Source organism: Hydra vulgaris, chromosome 01 (assembly GCF_038396675.1).
Source record: "Hydra vulgaris chromosome 01, alternate assembly HydraT2T_AEP".
Classification (NCBI taxonomy): Eukaryota; Metazoa; Cnidaria; class Hydrozoa; order Anthoathecata; family Hydridae; genus Hydra; species Hydra vulgaris.
Window position 1 is genome coordinate 47,662,194 of NC_088920.1, and position 15,307 is coordinate 47,677,500.

Below are 15,307 nucleotides of genomic sequence, written 5' to 3' on the forward strand. Positions count from 1 at the left end.
TTCCTGAGAAAAAGCATAAAGTATATTTCGGAGTTTTCGTATATGTGTAATGCAATTAAAACATATATATATGCTGATTTTAACTATATTCGTGTGTTTATTTTCAGTTTAACTAATTACAACTGTTACATGAAGTGGTGAATATGTCTAGTAGATCCTGCAAGCTTTGTCCTGACTCATTCTGTTATGTTTGTGGTTACTATATTAGTCCAACACAAGCTAAACATAAGATTGTCAGTGGTACAAAATTCTTTACTGCATATCATGCTTATTTTGGCATGGCTATGGGAGATCAGGACAAATCGTGGGCACCACACTACAGTTGTGGTAGCTGCAGATCAACTCTGGAAGGATGGCTGCGTGGAATCCGAAAGTCAATGCCCTTTGCGATTCCGAGAATATGGAGAGAACCGACGAACCATCATGATGACTGCTTTTTCTGCATTGTTGACATTTCAAAGTATAAAAAACCGAAAGATAGGCTGACTCTAGTTTATCCAAGTACACCATCTTCTATTGGACCAGTTCCACACAGTGATGAATTGCCTGTTCCTACTCCACCTCAATCCGAAGAAGCAGCTGCATATCATTCTGAAGTAGACTCACCGGATGAACTCAATGATGACTGTGATTTCAGGGAACCGAATGATTCACCTCATTTCCCTATCCAACAAGAACTTGATGACTTAGTACGAGATTTTGGTCTCACTAAATCAAATGCAGAACTTCTGACATCACGTTTGAAAGAATGGAATTTATTAGATCCAAGCTGCAGAACCTCGAAATACCGAAAAAGACATGAAACATTCGCATACTTTTATGTAGTATCAGAATCACTGTGCTATTGTCATGACGTTCGTGGTCTTTTCAATGACATTGGCATTGTTCACAATCCTGAAGAGTGGAGATTATTCATTGACAGCTCAACAAGAAGTCTAAAGGCAGTTTTGCTCCATAACGGAAACCGATTTCCTTCGATTCCAGTAGCTCATTCCGTTCATCTAAAGGAAGACTATAAGAACGTGAAGTTGTTGCTTGAGAAAATCAACTACGACAGTTACAAGTGGGATGTATGTGGAGACTTTAAGATGCTAGCATTTCTTCTCGGTCTGCAAGGAGGATACACAAAGTACTCGTGTTTTCTTTGTTTATGGGATAGCAGGGCTGCAAACCAGCACTTCACAAGACGTGAGTGGCCAGTGAGAGAACATTTACAGCCTGGTTTGCACAATGTTATTAATCAATCTCTGATACCTGTTGAAAAGATCTTACTACCACCCCTTCACATTAAACTTGGTCTTATCAAACAATTTGTCAAAGCATTAAACCCAGATAGTGCAGCATTCCAGCATATTCGGCAGATGTTTCCAAAGGTGTCAGATGCAAAAATTTCAGCAGGTATATTCGTTGGTCCACAGATTAAAGTTATGTTGGCATGTAAGGAGCTTGAGGACAAAATGTCTGCTGTTGAAAAAGAAGCATGGACTGCATTTAGACATGTTGTTCATAGCTTTTTAGGCAACAATAAGAGTGATAACTACAAAGAGATAGTGGAAAACTTAATTGTACGGTACGCAGATATGAAATGCAGAATGTCAATAAAGCTGCATTACCTGCATTCACACTTGGAATTTTTCAGACCAAATTTGGGTGATGTGAGTGAAGAGCACGGGGAACGTTTCCATCAGGATATTCTTGCAATGGAGAAAAGATACCAGGGCAGATGGGATGCAGCTATGATGGGTGACTACATCTGGTGTTTGATACGCAATGACGAGAAACTTCATAAAAGAAAACCTCGTTCTACTGTTCACTTTTAGTGTTTTTTGAGATTGTGAGAGACTGTTACAATACAATATAATGTAACATTATGTAATATATGTAAGAAACATGATGTAACATGAAGTTTTGTAACATAACATAACACTTTTGAATTAGTAAATGTTTTATATTGACTAAAGTAGAATCTAATGCAAAACGATTTATATTAATTATATGTTTAATTGATTTTTTTTTTTTTTACGACCAAACGATTGATGCAATAAAAAATCCAATGTCATATTTAGACTCAGCATACTCAAATTAATTAAGAAACATCAAAAAACTTTGATAAACAGAAATTTTTTTTTTTTTGTTACATTGTGTTATAGTTTACAGTGTTTGTTTTCAGATTTTTTATATTTTTAATTTTTTTTCTTCTTCCTTTTTTTCTTCTTATGTGTTTTAATATTTTTTTGTTTTCAATTTTTTACGCTAAAAAAAATGAGATTTGCTTTATTGAATTTTTTATTTTACGTTAAAAATTAAAGTGAATAACAGTATATATATATATATATATATATATATATATATATATATATATATATATATATATATATATATATATATATATATATATATATATATATATATTATATTTAAAAAAATTAAAAACGTTTTTTATCAAGGTTTTTTATGTTTAAATTAATAAACATAAAAAACCAAGGTTTTTTATGTTTTTCATTTTAAAAAACGTAACCTAAAATTTGCTAATACTAATGAAGTTAAAATAAGAAACGCGGAGAAGCGTATATAAATAATACTAACGAAGCTTTTAATACTTTTTTAAGCACATTGTAGGAACACCTCAATGGAACCTACTCATACGAGGATATAAAAATTAAGGCAAAACCAATTTCTAATCCGTGGATATATAAACCGCTATTGAAATGCTCAAAAAAAATGCAAGAGCAGTATAATAAAATTCTAAAAAAGAATAACACAGAAAACACAGATAACTCAGGCACAGAAAACACAGATAACACAGGCACAGAAAACACAGATAACAGAGACAATGAAATAATTTAGTAAAAGTATTTACACAAAAAAGTGTAAATACTTTTATCAAACACTAATTAAAAATGCAACAACAAAAAAAAAGCCGTTACAGTACGTTAATTTCAAAATATAAATTTGATAGTAAAAAAACATGGTCCATAATCAATGACATAATTGGAAAAGATAAAAACATTGCATTTTTTCTACCTAAAAGAATTAATATTGGTAACACCGATATATTCTGTGAAAACTTAATTTCAAAAGAGTTCAATAGGTATTTCACAAATATTGACCCCAATTATGCTATTAAAATAACACCAACATCAGATTCATTTAAAATTTGACTAAAACTCTCTAATGACAAAATATTGTATGACAATTAATTAAGCTATAAAGAGTTCAAAACATCATATTCTATTTATTTTTTTAATGAACAAATCCCCAGGATATGTAATTTATGATAGAATCTTCGAATATTTTAATAAAAACAACTTATTCTACGCAAATCAATCCGGAATTCAAAAAAATCACTCAACTAAGCATGCAATTATTGAAACAGTCAACCAAATAGCTGATGGTTTTGACAATAACTTCTTTTAAGAGTATTTATACATTTATCTAAAGCACAGTTGACAATTGCATTATTTTAGAAAAAAAATTAAACATTACGGTATAAATGATAAAATCTATTCCTGGATTAAAAGCTATCTTGCAGATAGAAAGCAATATGCTCATAATGTACATTTTGGAATATTAAATGTCGAATACGGAATTCCACATGAATCAATCCTTGGTCTGCGCCTATTCTTAATTTATATAAACTACCTTTGTAATGCATTATTAAAACTGAACACAAAAATATTTGCAAACGATACAGATTTATTTCTTACCAATAATGATATCAAATATCTGTATACGAATTTGAATATGGAATTAAATAAAGTAAATATTTGGATTGGGCAAACAAACTCTCACTTAATGTTGAGAAAACAAATTATACACTATTCCATAAAAAACTTTAACATAATTTAACTTTATTATCATTATTTTTTATACGAGCTTTTTACCATATTATTTTAATGGTACATTATTTAAACTTGTACAGAAGGGTTCTATAAAAAGAATGTGATAACATAATGTTATCCTTATCTTATATGCTCTCCTATCTGCATTGAATAATTTTATTGTAAGTTAAAAAAGTTATGATGAAGTTGATATTACAAAAAGTTCTTAAAAAATGTTCACAAAACACTAAAAAATCCATTAGATTTGTAAAGATGTATTAACAAGTGTCTTTCTGAAGATAAAAAAACCTATACTTGAAATATTAAAATCATCAATAGTATAACAAATGTTACATTAAAATTAATGCGATACGAATGCGCACCGGTCAAACAAAATCAAAGAGTAAACACGGCTTTGCAGTTTACTGAAACATCCGTCTAGCGGAATGCTTTGACGCAGGAGCTAATCACCGCAAACGATTTTGAATTAAGTTTGGTGCTATAAGCCAGCACGCTACTTGTGTAAACTCTCGTAGATGACAAAAAATTGTAAAAGTACTGACGCACGTGATGCAAGGCTTATTAATAATCTTACTATCGTGCGTGTTTGTGTAGTTTGTTACACCGGTGCCTTACCGACATCTACAGCTTGAAAAGCGTCAAGGGTATGTTTTTTTTTACAAAGAAAGAACCTACCCTTGACGCTTTAGAAATTAGAAAATCTTACGGAACAATATCGTAATGAATTATTTGATTCATATTAGTCAATGAAAAGTATAGATGAAAAGCGCCAATACATTGTGGCAAGGGTAACAGAGAAAGAACCAAAACGAAGAAAGAAAAGGGAGAATGTTGGAAAAGAAAGAATCAGAAACCGAACATTTACATATAGCTTTCCATGCCAAGAAAATTATGCTTTTGAAACGCTAATCTGTGCACCAATGTTTCTTAATACCCTCGGCATATCACAGCAGACTGTAAAAACAGCGATGGCAAAAAAAACTGTTCCAAGGAGTGTCAAAAAAGATTTAAAAGGTCACCACAATAACCAAAGAAAAATATCAATTGAAAGGGAACAAAATGTCATCTTAGAGCAAGTTCTTTTATCACCATATGGTACAACTGAAGCTTTTTATTATTCAAGGGGTCTGCAAAATCATAACTTCACTGTTAGAAAAATTGATTCTTTGAAGACATGTTCATATTTGTGGAACAAGAATGAAGGGGAAAAAGCAAGCTGTGAAGTAAGTACAGGAGTATTTAAATTCATTGAATCTGAAAGAATAGAAGGAGCAACACGTTTTTATCTTTTCTATGATCGATGTTGGAGCCAAAATCAAAATAGAATGATGAACATAATATTGTCGGGTGCATTGACTCTTTTAAAATTAGATTTAATTGTGCTTATATTCTTTGTACCAGGACACAGTTAGAGAAAACGAATTCGCTTGCTCAATAATTGAAAAACAATATCGAAATCGAACAATATACACACCTATGCAATGGGAAACAACAATAGAACAAGCTTTTAAAAAAAACACCTGTGTATTAACTGTGTTAAATCATGATGATGTAATAAATTTTAAAAATAAAAAAGCATTTTCAGCATACTCTGCAGTATTAGCAAACAAATGCGTTTAAATATCAAATTCAAGAAAAGCAAATGATCCAAAAGTCTAAACCAAAAAAATTTATGCGCGCCAGTATTGTATAACTGAAAGTTTTAAAAGAAAAGTATTCTTTACTTTAAATATAATTTTGAAGAAGAATATAAAAGTTGTATTTTTTGAGCAAAAAAGCACAACTTGCACAAAAGCAGCAGATGTACATTACAAAAGTAGCAGATATACATTACAAAAGTAGCAGATGTACATTACAAAAGTAGCAGATGTACATTACAAAAGTAGCAGATGTACATTACAAAAGCAGCAGATATACATTACAAAAGTAGCAGATGTACATTACAAAAGAAGCAGATGTACATTACAAAAGTAGCAGATGTACATTACAAAAGCAGCAGTCATACATTACAAAAGTAGCAGATATACATTACAAAAGTAGCAGATGTACATTACAAAAGTAGCAGATGTACATTACAAAAGTAGCAGATATACATTACAAAAGCAGAAGTATCTTGCTCCAAGAGGTATTAATTCACTGAAAAAAAAAGGATCTCGTTTACCTATGCAACAAAGATTATATTCCAAAACAGCTTCACCATTTCTAATGAATCATCATTTTTACCGAAATCTTAAGATTCAAATCAGTTGCATGGATGATGATGAGAATAAGGAAATACTGAAAATAGTACCAAACAACCCAAAAATCATAACAAAGTAGACCATCACATAATTGAAAAAGATTTTATAGAGCCTGTTTCCAGCAGTTAAGAAAAGGGAGAAACTAGATATTACAAAATGACTGTTATAATGAAAGCTTTGTTACTTGTATCACTTGTTTTATTTTACTTATTTTAAAAGTGTTTTTTAAGTTCATTAGATGTTAATGATTCCATCACTAAATTATTATTTTAAAAAGCTATCCATTTGTTTAGTTACATAATGGTTAAGTTTTTAAACTTTATTTTGTATAAGTTTCATTATAGTTAGCACTAGTTAATTAACTTAATAAAATGATAGAGAAATACTTAAATAAAGTTTATGGACTTAAGATACTTAATTTTTAGAGTTTTCCATATTTAAGATCCTTTTAAGACTATCTTTTGTCGAGATGACCTGTTGAATTGCTTAAACTTTAATGAAAAATTTTTTTTTTGTTATACTATGAAAAATAATAGAATTTGCTATAAACATACTGGAAACAATAACATCGAACGCAGTGATAAATTTAAAACTTTAAATGCCTTTTTCTCAGAACAGCAATAATGGACTTAAGATAGTTTTGTTTTGCAGCGACGATATATAATATATATCGTCAGCCCCGAATACAAGTGTCGTTTTCGACATTTTTGAAAAAAATGACTTATATATGCGAATTATCTACTTTTCGTGGAATTATTTTTAAAAAAATTATCCAATAGCTCAATTAAATTTTTTTTCAATATAGTTCAATAGATCATTTGTCGTAAATGAACGTTTTATACGAGACGCTCGACGTATATTTGTTGTATTTAGCGTAGAGCAATATTAGCGTTCTATTTGCTCACGTGACTTTAGATTTAACTACGTATCACTTGTTTACTTTTTAACATGTTTTTTTGTAAATAAATGTAATTTTTTTTTTACAAAATATAAATAAGATAAAATATAAAAGATATATAAAGAATATAAAAGAGAGATTAAGATTAGTTATAAGAAGAATAAGTGACTAAGATTCTTCATAAATCACCTCAGTAATATTTCAGCATAAAACTAATACTATCTGAATTTGGGCAAATAGCTAAAACAGCTGCCATCTTATTGCTTAAATTTGTTCAAGTTGGTGATTTCGAGCGTTTGCTTCAGAATCAAGAGGTCCGCGGTTCTATGTCAGCTCTGGCAATTTTTGCGACGTTGTCAAGGAATGAATGTGAACTTCTTAGTTAAATGCGCCATGTGACAATGATTAGGTCTTCCAAGAAGATCTTACTGTGTACCTAACTGTTTACCGTTACAACTAGATTAGAAAGAAAAAAAACTAAGTCTTTAAATCTTTACCAATAGTGTTAACATTTCTGTCTAAAATATAAGTTTGTGTTACAGTACCTACGAATTCAAATTAAATAACAACTTATTAAGTTAAACCAATAAAGACATTGTCTCTATCGAAACAATAGAAACAGATCCATGTCCTATTACTTGAATTTCTTTTGGTCTTTGCAGACTCATTTTGAAACTAATCATTTTTTTTTTGAACACGATTCTATCAGGTTATTTTAACTAAGTAGATCGACGATTTTCTTAAATAATGAAATTTTTAAAGAAAATTTTTTATTTCTGTATTTTGTCTTTAATAAGAATTATACAATTGTTATAAACATTTACTTATTGTCGTCTATATCAAAACGTTGTCGTCGTACTTCAAACATTTTTTAAACATTTACTTATTGTCGTCTATATCCAAACGTTGTCGTCGGACTTCAAACATTTTCTTCATTTACTCGAAAAAGTTTTTTTTTACAATGTGTCGAATACATTGTAACACAAGATTTCGCTCGTGACGAATTTCGTTCGCTAAAAGCTATTTACCAAAATACTAATTTTAACACGTTTATACTATTATATTAAAAAAAAAAAGTATTAGCATGACTCGATTGTTACTGAAAAAGAAAAAAATATGTATAAAAAAGTTAAAATTACCATTTCAAGAAGAGAAACTTTTTTGAACTGTGGTCCTTGTATATCACCCTGAAGGAAAAAAAAACAATACTAGATTGTTTAGATAAAACATTTAACTGGTAAAAAAAATTACAGAATTTTTTTCTAGCACACTTACTGGATTGACACTTTGATTGGCGTTTTGTTTTCCTTTACGCTTCCTTCCTCTGCTGCGTTTTTGAAGGCTTTTTATGCTAGAGTTGTTATTAGGATCGCACTCCATGGCAACAGGTAAAACTGAAGCTTCTGCAAAAAAAAAAATTAATTAATTTCGAACTTCCTATTTACTTATTCACACAATACATCATTTCTAGTTTAACCATGTTTTTATTATACGTATTAATACCAAAACAAATTTTATTAACAAAGAATAAATAAATTAAAAATATATAATATTAAAAAAAAACCTTGAATATATATAATCTGTACTAACTGAAAATTTTAATAAAGATAAAAATTAGCTAAAAATTGGAAAAATTTCTTTTGTCAAGTCCAGCAAACCTGAATAAAATTGAATTTGATAGCATAATTGTTGCAATTTCAATATTTCAATTTCAACACTGTTGCTTAAATTTTTCCTTTTTAAAAAAAAAAAAATTACTTGCAACATAACTGCCAGCAAACACTAATTAAGTCGAGAGTAGATAAGAAAATAGCGAGCTAAAGAGTAAGAAAGCGATTAACAGAAGGCTACAAGGCTACAAGACTGTAAATTGTATGTATCAGCAAAACATGAAGACAAGAGAGAACTCCAAAGCATTAATATTTAAAATGGAAAAAAACTAGATAAAAACTTTTTTTGTATTTGTAACATAGAGAAAGAGATGCAACCATACGTCGATGAGACAGACTCCAGCTTTACAACCAGACCAGATCAAACTTTTAATACATTTTTAGACCTTGTCTAAAAAAGAAGGGCACCATTAGAAGAATCAGCGTAAATGAGGCTGATTTGAAATGAGGCAATAATATTTCATAAAATGATGAAGAGATTTATAGATGTGGAAAAAGGAATCAGTAGTAAGAATATGACAATAAAGAGAAGCAATCTTAGCAGATGCTAATTTTGCAATAGATTGTATATTTGTTTTCCAAGAAGTCAGTAGTGAATGATAATCTAAGAAGACATAAAGTAGGGGACTAAGTAAGAGTGTTCTCATTCATCAATATATATCAACAATATTGCGTAATAGTAGTAAATATTGTGATAATTGTTAGCAATAAATAAAGATTATCAGGAAAACTATTATAACAGATGAAAAACAATACAAGATAATGGTATTCTAGACCTAAGATAATGGTATTCTAGAAGTTACCGAACTTTAAGAATAATGTTATCCATCAAATACAACTTTAATAATTCAATTTCAAAGGAATGAAAAAATTTTCTCATAAACACTATACGAATAAGCTTACAAAGCATGCCAGATTTTATCAAAAGCAATAGCCCTTGCCTTAACAATCTAATACACAATAGAACCTTTCTGTTACAACAGTGAGATATTATAAGATATAGAGAAGAGATACAAGAAGTTTGTGAAATCAAGATTTAACAACTATTCTGATAACAGATGTCTTAATAAAAATATTCATCTTGGGTAGATGTTAACTGTATCCAGCTGAAATTCCCCTGCCCTGGGGCTCTTGGTTAACTAAAGGCTAGAGATGATGTCTCAATAAAAATACTCATCTTGGGCAGATGTTAACTGCATACAGCTACAGCCTTGTAAAAGGCCTCTTAGGCAAAGACTTTAAGGGTAAATAAAATAATTCTGTTGACCAGCCTCGCACCTCTTCTTCATCTATTAGACTGGCATAGATGTAAACCTATGTTACATTGTTTTCTGCCTAGGATAATGAATACTGGATTTTCTTGACTTAACTCACAAAGTTTTGCTTGTGCCTCTTTGATAGTGGCTGTGCAACTCTTCTGTTGTCTCAGTTTAATGGTTCTGTGGCCATCTAGTAGTAAGGTTTCCTGAATGCTATGGCAGCTCTCAGAAAAGCTGATTACATCAACAACTGGAAAATATCAGAGTATTCACAGTGTCATGATGCGAATGGTGTCCCTGTTTTTGATGTGCAAATTCACCAGACTTTTTTGCTCTTTGTGAGAGTAATTTAAACTTAGCTGTTTTTTTTTAGATCTCAGTATTGATGGGCACTATCCTTTTACTTGCAAAAACTCCAATAGTCAAATGTTTGGCTTGGGGATATACTTACGCACCAATTCACCTATTTGTTGAGAAATCAGGTTTGAATTCTTTGACTATTTCTTTATGTACCTCTGCTTAGCACCTCTTCACTCTATCACCTTCTTTTTGTTCTTTATTGGTCTCCTTATTCTCAAGACTGCACTCTTTTCGATGTAATTTCTGATCAAATTGACCATGCACTTTCACTATACCTCTCTGACAACATTATTGTTACTGGTGACCTTAATGCTCATCACACTGAATGTTTTACATCTTCACCAAGGATAATGCAGAACTATTTGTAAAGAACTTTTTTTCTAACTTGACACTTAAATCTTATGGTCATAGTCTTCCTTTCATTCCACTTAAACAAGTTAACTAATTGTTAGACTTTCAAATCACTCCAGTTTCTGTTGCTAAAGTCATATCTCAATTAAACTCTTTACAGCAGACAACAATCCTGTCATAGCCTTACTAAAGTATTCTCCAAAACTCTCTACAACAACCCTGTTGTTTTTTTATCTACATTAATGATCTTCCTGACAACCTTACATCTAAAAAGGCTCTAATTGCTGATGACTCAACTTTACCCTTCTGTCTTGACAAAAAGCCTTCCCTTTTCGATCGCTTAGAAGAGGCAAGTCATGTTGATTGGGTTAGCTTGAGTAGCTTGTGAATTTTAACTCCAACAAAACTCAGTTATTTACTACAAACAACTATTGCTATACTGTCGAGATTCCTATATTATTAAATGGCAACCCTCTAACTGAGTCCTCTTCTTTATATCTTCTTGGATTACCAATCACTCCTTACCTCTCATGGAAACCATATATACAATCAATACTTCTCCTTATTGTGCTTGCCATTATCTTATTCCTGATTCCATTCTTTACCTCTACAAATCTCTTATATTTCCTCGATGGAATACTTGTGTCATACTTAGACCGGTTCTTCTAATGATACTCTTTCTCTTCTAGACAAGATCAAAAAAAGATTGTAAATGTAGTTGGACCAGTTGTATCTGCTAAGCTTGAGCCTTTCTCCCATCATCATAAAGTTGCATCTTTTTTACAAATACTATCATGGTTGCTGTTCAAAGAAGCTATCATCATTAGCTCCATTAACTTACTAAACAATTTAAAAAGTAATAAAAACAGTTCTGGAAACGTTTGTAAGACTGTGACAGAATTGCTATCTAGACCAGAAACTATAAAATAGTTAAATTAGGATATAATTTAAGCAACAGTAACAGGAGTGATTTGGATGCTTAACAATGGGTTAAACTGTTTCCCACTATCCTTGGGAATAGTATGAGCAGATCCATGTATAAGAGGTAAAATTTTAGACTTGGTTTTATTAATGACCTTGTTAAAGATTTTCTAAATGTTTCTAGAACCTAACTTTCGATATAAAACACAAGATTTAGTAATCTAAGAATAATGGACCTTTGCTTCATGCCTCGACCTACTACTATTTTCCTTCTTATTATTCTTTATTATTATATTCTTTTTTTCTATCAATAACAAAAAAGTTTTTGTTTCTCAAGTTTTTTTGAGGATGAAAAAAATAATTACAATTAAAAATAGCAACTGCACAAGGAGAAAATAATAGAGTAGAGAGAGACTTGACTCGAATCCAACAAGAAGGAATGAAAGCTTTCATGTTTGCTTGAACTCATTAGATTATAAAAGAGATAAAAAAAAGCCTAGGAACCAAGAAAATCACAAAATAAATCCCAGTCAGTCTCAAGGTATCAGTAAGAAATGATGATGGTATGAATCTGATGTAGATAAAAGTATTAATGAGATGGTTGCAAGATCTGAACAATCTAAAAGAGAATGAGGAGAAACCAAGCACAAGCTAGGATCAGAAGTGAGACATCGAGAAGTGTTGAGAAGTGAGACATATATCGAGAAGTGAGACAAATATCGAGAAGTGAGACATTGAGAAGTGAGATCAATATCGAGAAGTGAGACATCGAGAAGTGAGACATCGAGAAGTGAGACAAGTATTGAGAAGTGATGATAAGTAATTAGAGTTGTTTGGAAAGCGAGCTAAAAAGTTTACTAAGTAAGAGATTGAGAAAAACAAAAAATTTGAGCTTTTGAGGCAACAAGGTCAGTAGTACTTGAGCCAAGCCATTAAATGTGATAAGTATCGAAGTCACCAATGACAAAAATATTGCCTGAGAAATTAAGAGAAAAGGCTTGGTCAATTATCTAATATATTTCAAAAATTATTTACTTTTGTCTCAAGGAGAATTTGTAAAAGAAGAAATTATTATATTGCTAGTTTACTTTGCTACTTACATAATACAGGCGCCTTAAATCAAATTCAAAATTAGAAGACAATCTTATAAAATAAATGAATAAAAATGAAATTGCTAAAACAGCAAGAAAACCTTGTGTACATTTTCTACACTTGGATATTCTAATGTCAACTAGAAGTGATTGCAGCATCTAAATCTGATTTTGAATCTACTCATAATTAATACTTTAGAAAGGTTCTACAATGCCATTTCCCTGTCTTTTATAGAGGCCTTTCTCCATCTTCTATAGAAGCAGATAAATGTTTATTATTGTGGCCCCAAAAAGTCCAAAAGGATATTTTTTAAACTTAAGTTTAAAAGTTTATAGTTATTAACAATTTTGCTTTTGCTAATGGAAACACCTAGAGTATATTTATTTTTTTATTTGATAATAACTGTATCTATAATAAAACTTATCAAAATATTAATGTGATGCAATAACTTAATGATTTAAAATTTTACAATAAAAAAAACTTATTTTATTCACTCTATATTTTTCCACATTAATTGCAATTTTAACTTTTTAGTAAAAAATCTAAAAATTGAAAATATTAGAATATTTAAAAAAATGTCCTCCTTTAAAAAGTTGGAACTATTACACATAAAAATCCATATTATTAATGTTCATTTTATTATGATGTATAAAATTTTACTTTTAAATGAGTATTATATCATACCAAACAAAATTCATTTAATACTAACTTTTACTATTCAAGAAAATAATAAACTACAATGAATGAATAATAATAAACTACAATGAATGAATAATAATAAACTACAATGAATGAATAATAATAAACTACAATGAATGATACTACAACAATGAATGAATAATAATAAACTACAAAATTTTTATTCTGAAAGAATTATTTTCTACCGAAAATAATTCTTTCAGAGTAAAAATTTAATTTTTACTATTCAAAAAAATGAAAGAAAAGGCAATTTGGGGGCAAAATGGAAAAAGTCTACCTGAAACAATACCAAAATTTATAAAAGTACAAAGCACATGATGAGATAGTAACCATGCAGCAAACCATAGTAACACTAATTGGCTAACAAGTTCATTAAAAAGCAAAACATAAAATTTAAAATAGTAAATGACTGGGGTTGATATTTGACTGGGGCTGGGGCCGAGTTTGATAAAATATAGCCGGGGCTGGGGCCGGGATTGTGACCGGGGCTGCATAAACAATTATACATCCTAAAGTATACATTTTTTATTTAAAATTCATATTATATTTTGTATATACGCATATATAAACATCATTATGATCAACATGATCATCACAATCATTATTACCATCATGATCATGATCTAGAGCATTTTCTTTAACTAAACCTCATTCATAGAATATATAAGACACTCTTTTCAAGTTTTATACTTCTACCACTACCATTTTTTCCTGAAGCTCCTACCTCTCTACATGCTGATACCTAAATCACTTTAATTTTCTCTAACAAACGTTGTCCAATAAGACCCTTTTTTCTAATCTGCCTAAGAGTATGCCTCCTTTTCTTGTCATGTTTGAGTCACGCCATGCATTCATTGGATCGTCTTCTATTTTGGCAAAAACCACACCATACAAATACTAAAGTTTATATAAATATGAAAGGATACTGTTTTCCAGCATCTAAATAAATAGCAAAAATATGTTTATACCTATAATGTGTATGCATTAAGCGCATCTTAGAAGCTTTTATTCCTTCTGGAATAAAAGTTTGGAAGCTTCTATTCCTTCTTTTTAATATCAAATCAAGCCTCATTCTACTCCCAATTTTTTACCATGTTGAGCAGTTGCTTTATTAAACAGTAATCATTTTTTTCATCTTTTTTACAAGAACATCTCTCTTATAAATAAATATCCTTTTATTATTCATAGAAGTCAATGTAAAAAGGTAATGTCTGATATTAAGCTCTGTTATTCTAAGTTTACTAAATCTTGTTTCTTATCTCAGGTATAAGAATAGATCCTTATACCTGAGATAAGAAACAAGATTAAGAGACTTTTGGTAAGTCTTCAACAGTGTCATTAACTAAAGTAAGTCTAACATTTAATCTCTAATTCATGGGTCTTTTTACTTCTCCCCAAAATAAGGCAGAGTTTTTTGCAAAAAAATCTAATTCAACTCTTGAATCTAATGGCCGCACTTTTACTGCCAATTAAACAGATTAACCCATTGTTAAACATTAAAATCACTAAGACTTCTAATGCTAAAGTTAATTCTCAATTCAACACTTCTACAGTTTGTACTCTAGACAAGATTTCCATCATAGTCTTAAAAAAGTGTTCTCCAGAACTCTCTTCAATTTTTGCTAAACTTTTAAAAAGTACTAAATGAGTGGTTCTAATTTTTCAAAACTCTAGAAAACACTCTGACCTCTCCAACAATCCTACATTTAGTCTTCACTCTGTTATTACTTACTTTATAAAAAAGTTTTTGAGATTAATAAATTATTTCTTTCTAACTGCGGAATTAAAGTTATTCTTGAAGGCCTACACTCTACTTTATTTTAAGTAACTTTAAGGGTACCTCAAAGTTATATCTTTGCTCCTGCAATGTTTCTTGTCTACAATAACAATCTTCATGAAAATTTTACATCTAAAGTACCTCTATTAGCTAAGGATTCAACTTTATATTCAAGTCTTGACAAAAAATCTTCACTTT

At 30.2% G+C, this 15,307-nt stretch overlaps 1 protein-coding gene across 1 annotated transcript in view; it reads right to left on the reverse strand.

Moving 5' to 3' along the window:
• Positions 1-7,733: 7,733 nt before the first annotated feature.
• Positions 7,734-15,307, reverse strand: part of LOC100206181 (nuclear FMR1 interacting protein 1) — a 39,740-nt gene continuing 32,166 nt past the window's right edge. The window contains exons 8-10 of the mRNA XM_065788410.1: positions 8,256-8,383; positions 8,120-8,167; positions 7,734-8,000 (exon numbers count right to left, since the gene is read on the reverse strand). Coding sequence (XP_065644482.1) covers positions 7,917-8,000; positions 8,120-8,167; positions 8,256-8,383 — 260 coding nt within the window. The 3' untranslated portion in view covers positions 7,734-7,916. The remainder of the gene's footprint in view (positions 8,001-8,119; positions 8,168-8,255; positions 8,384-15,307) is intronic.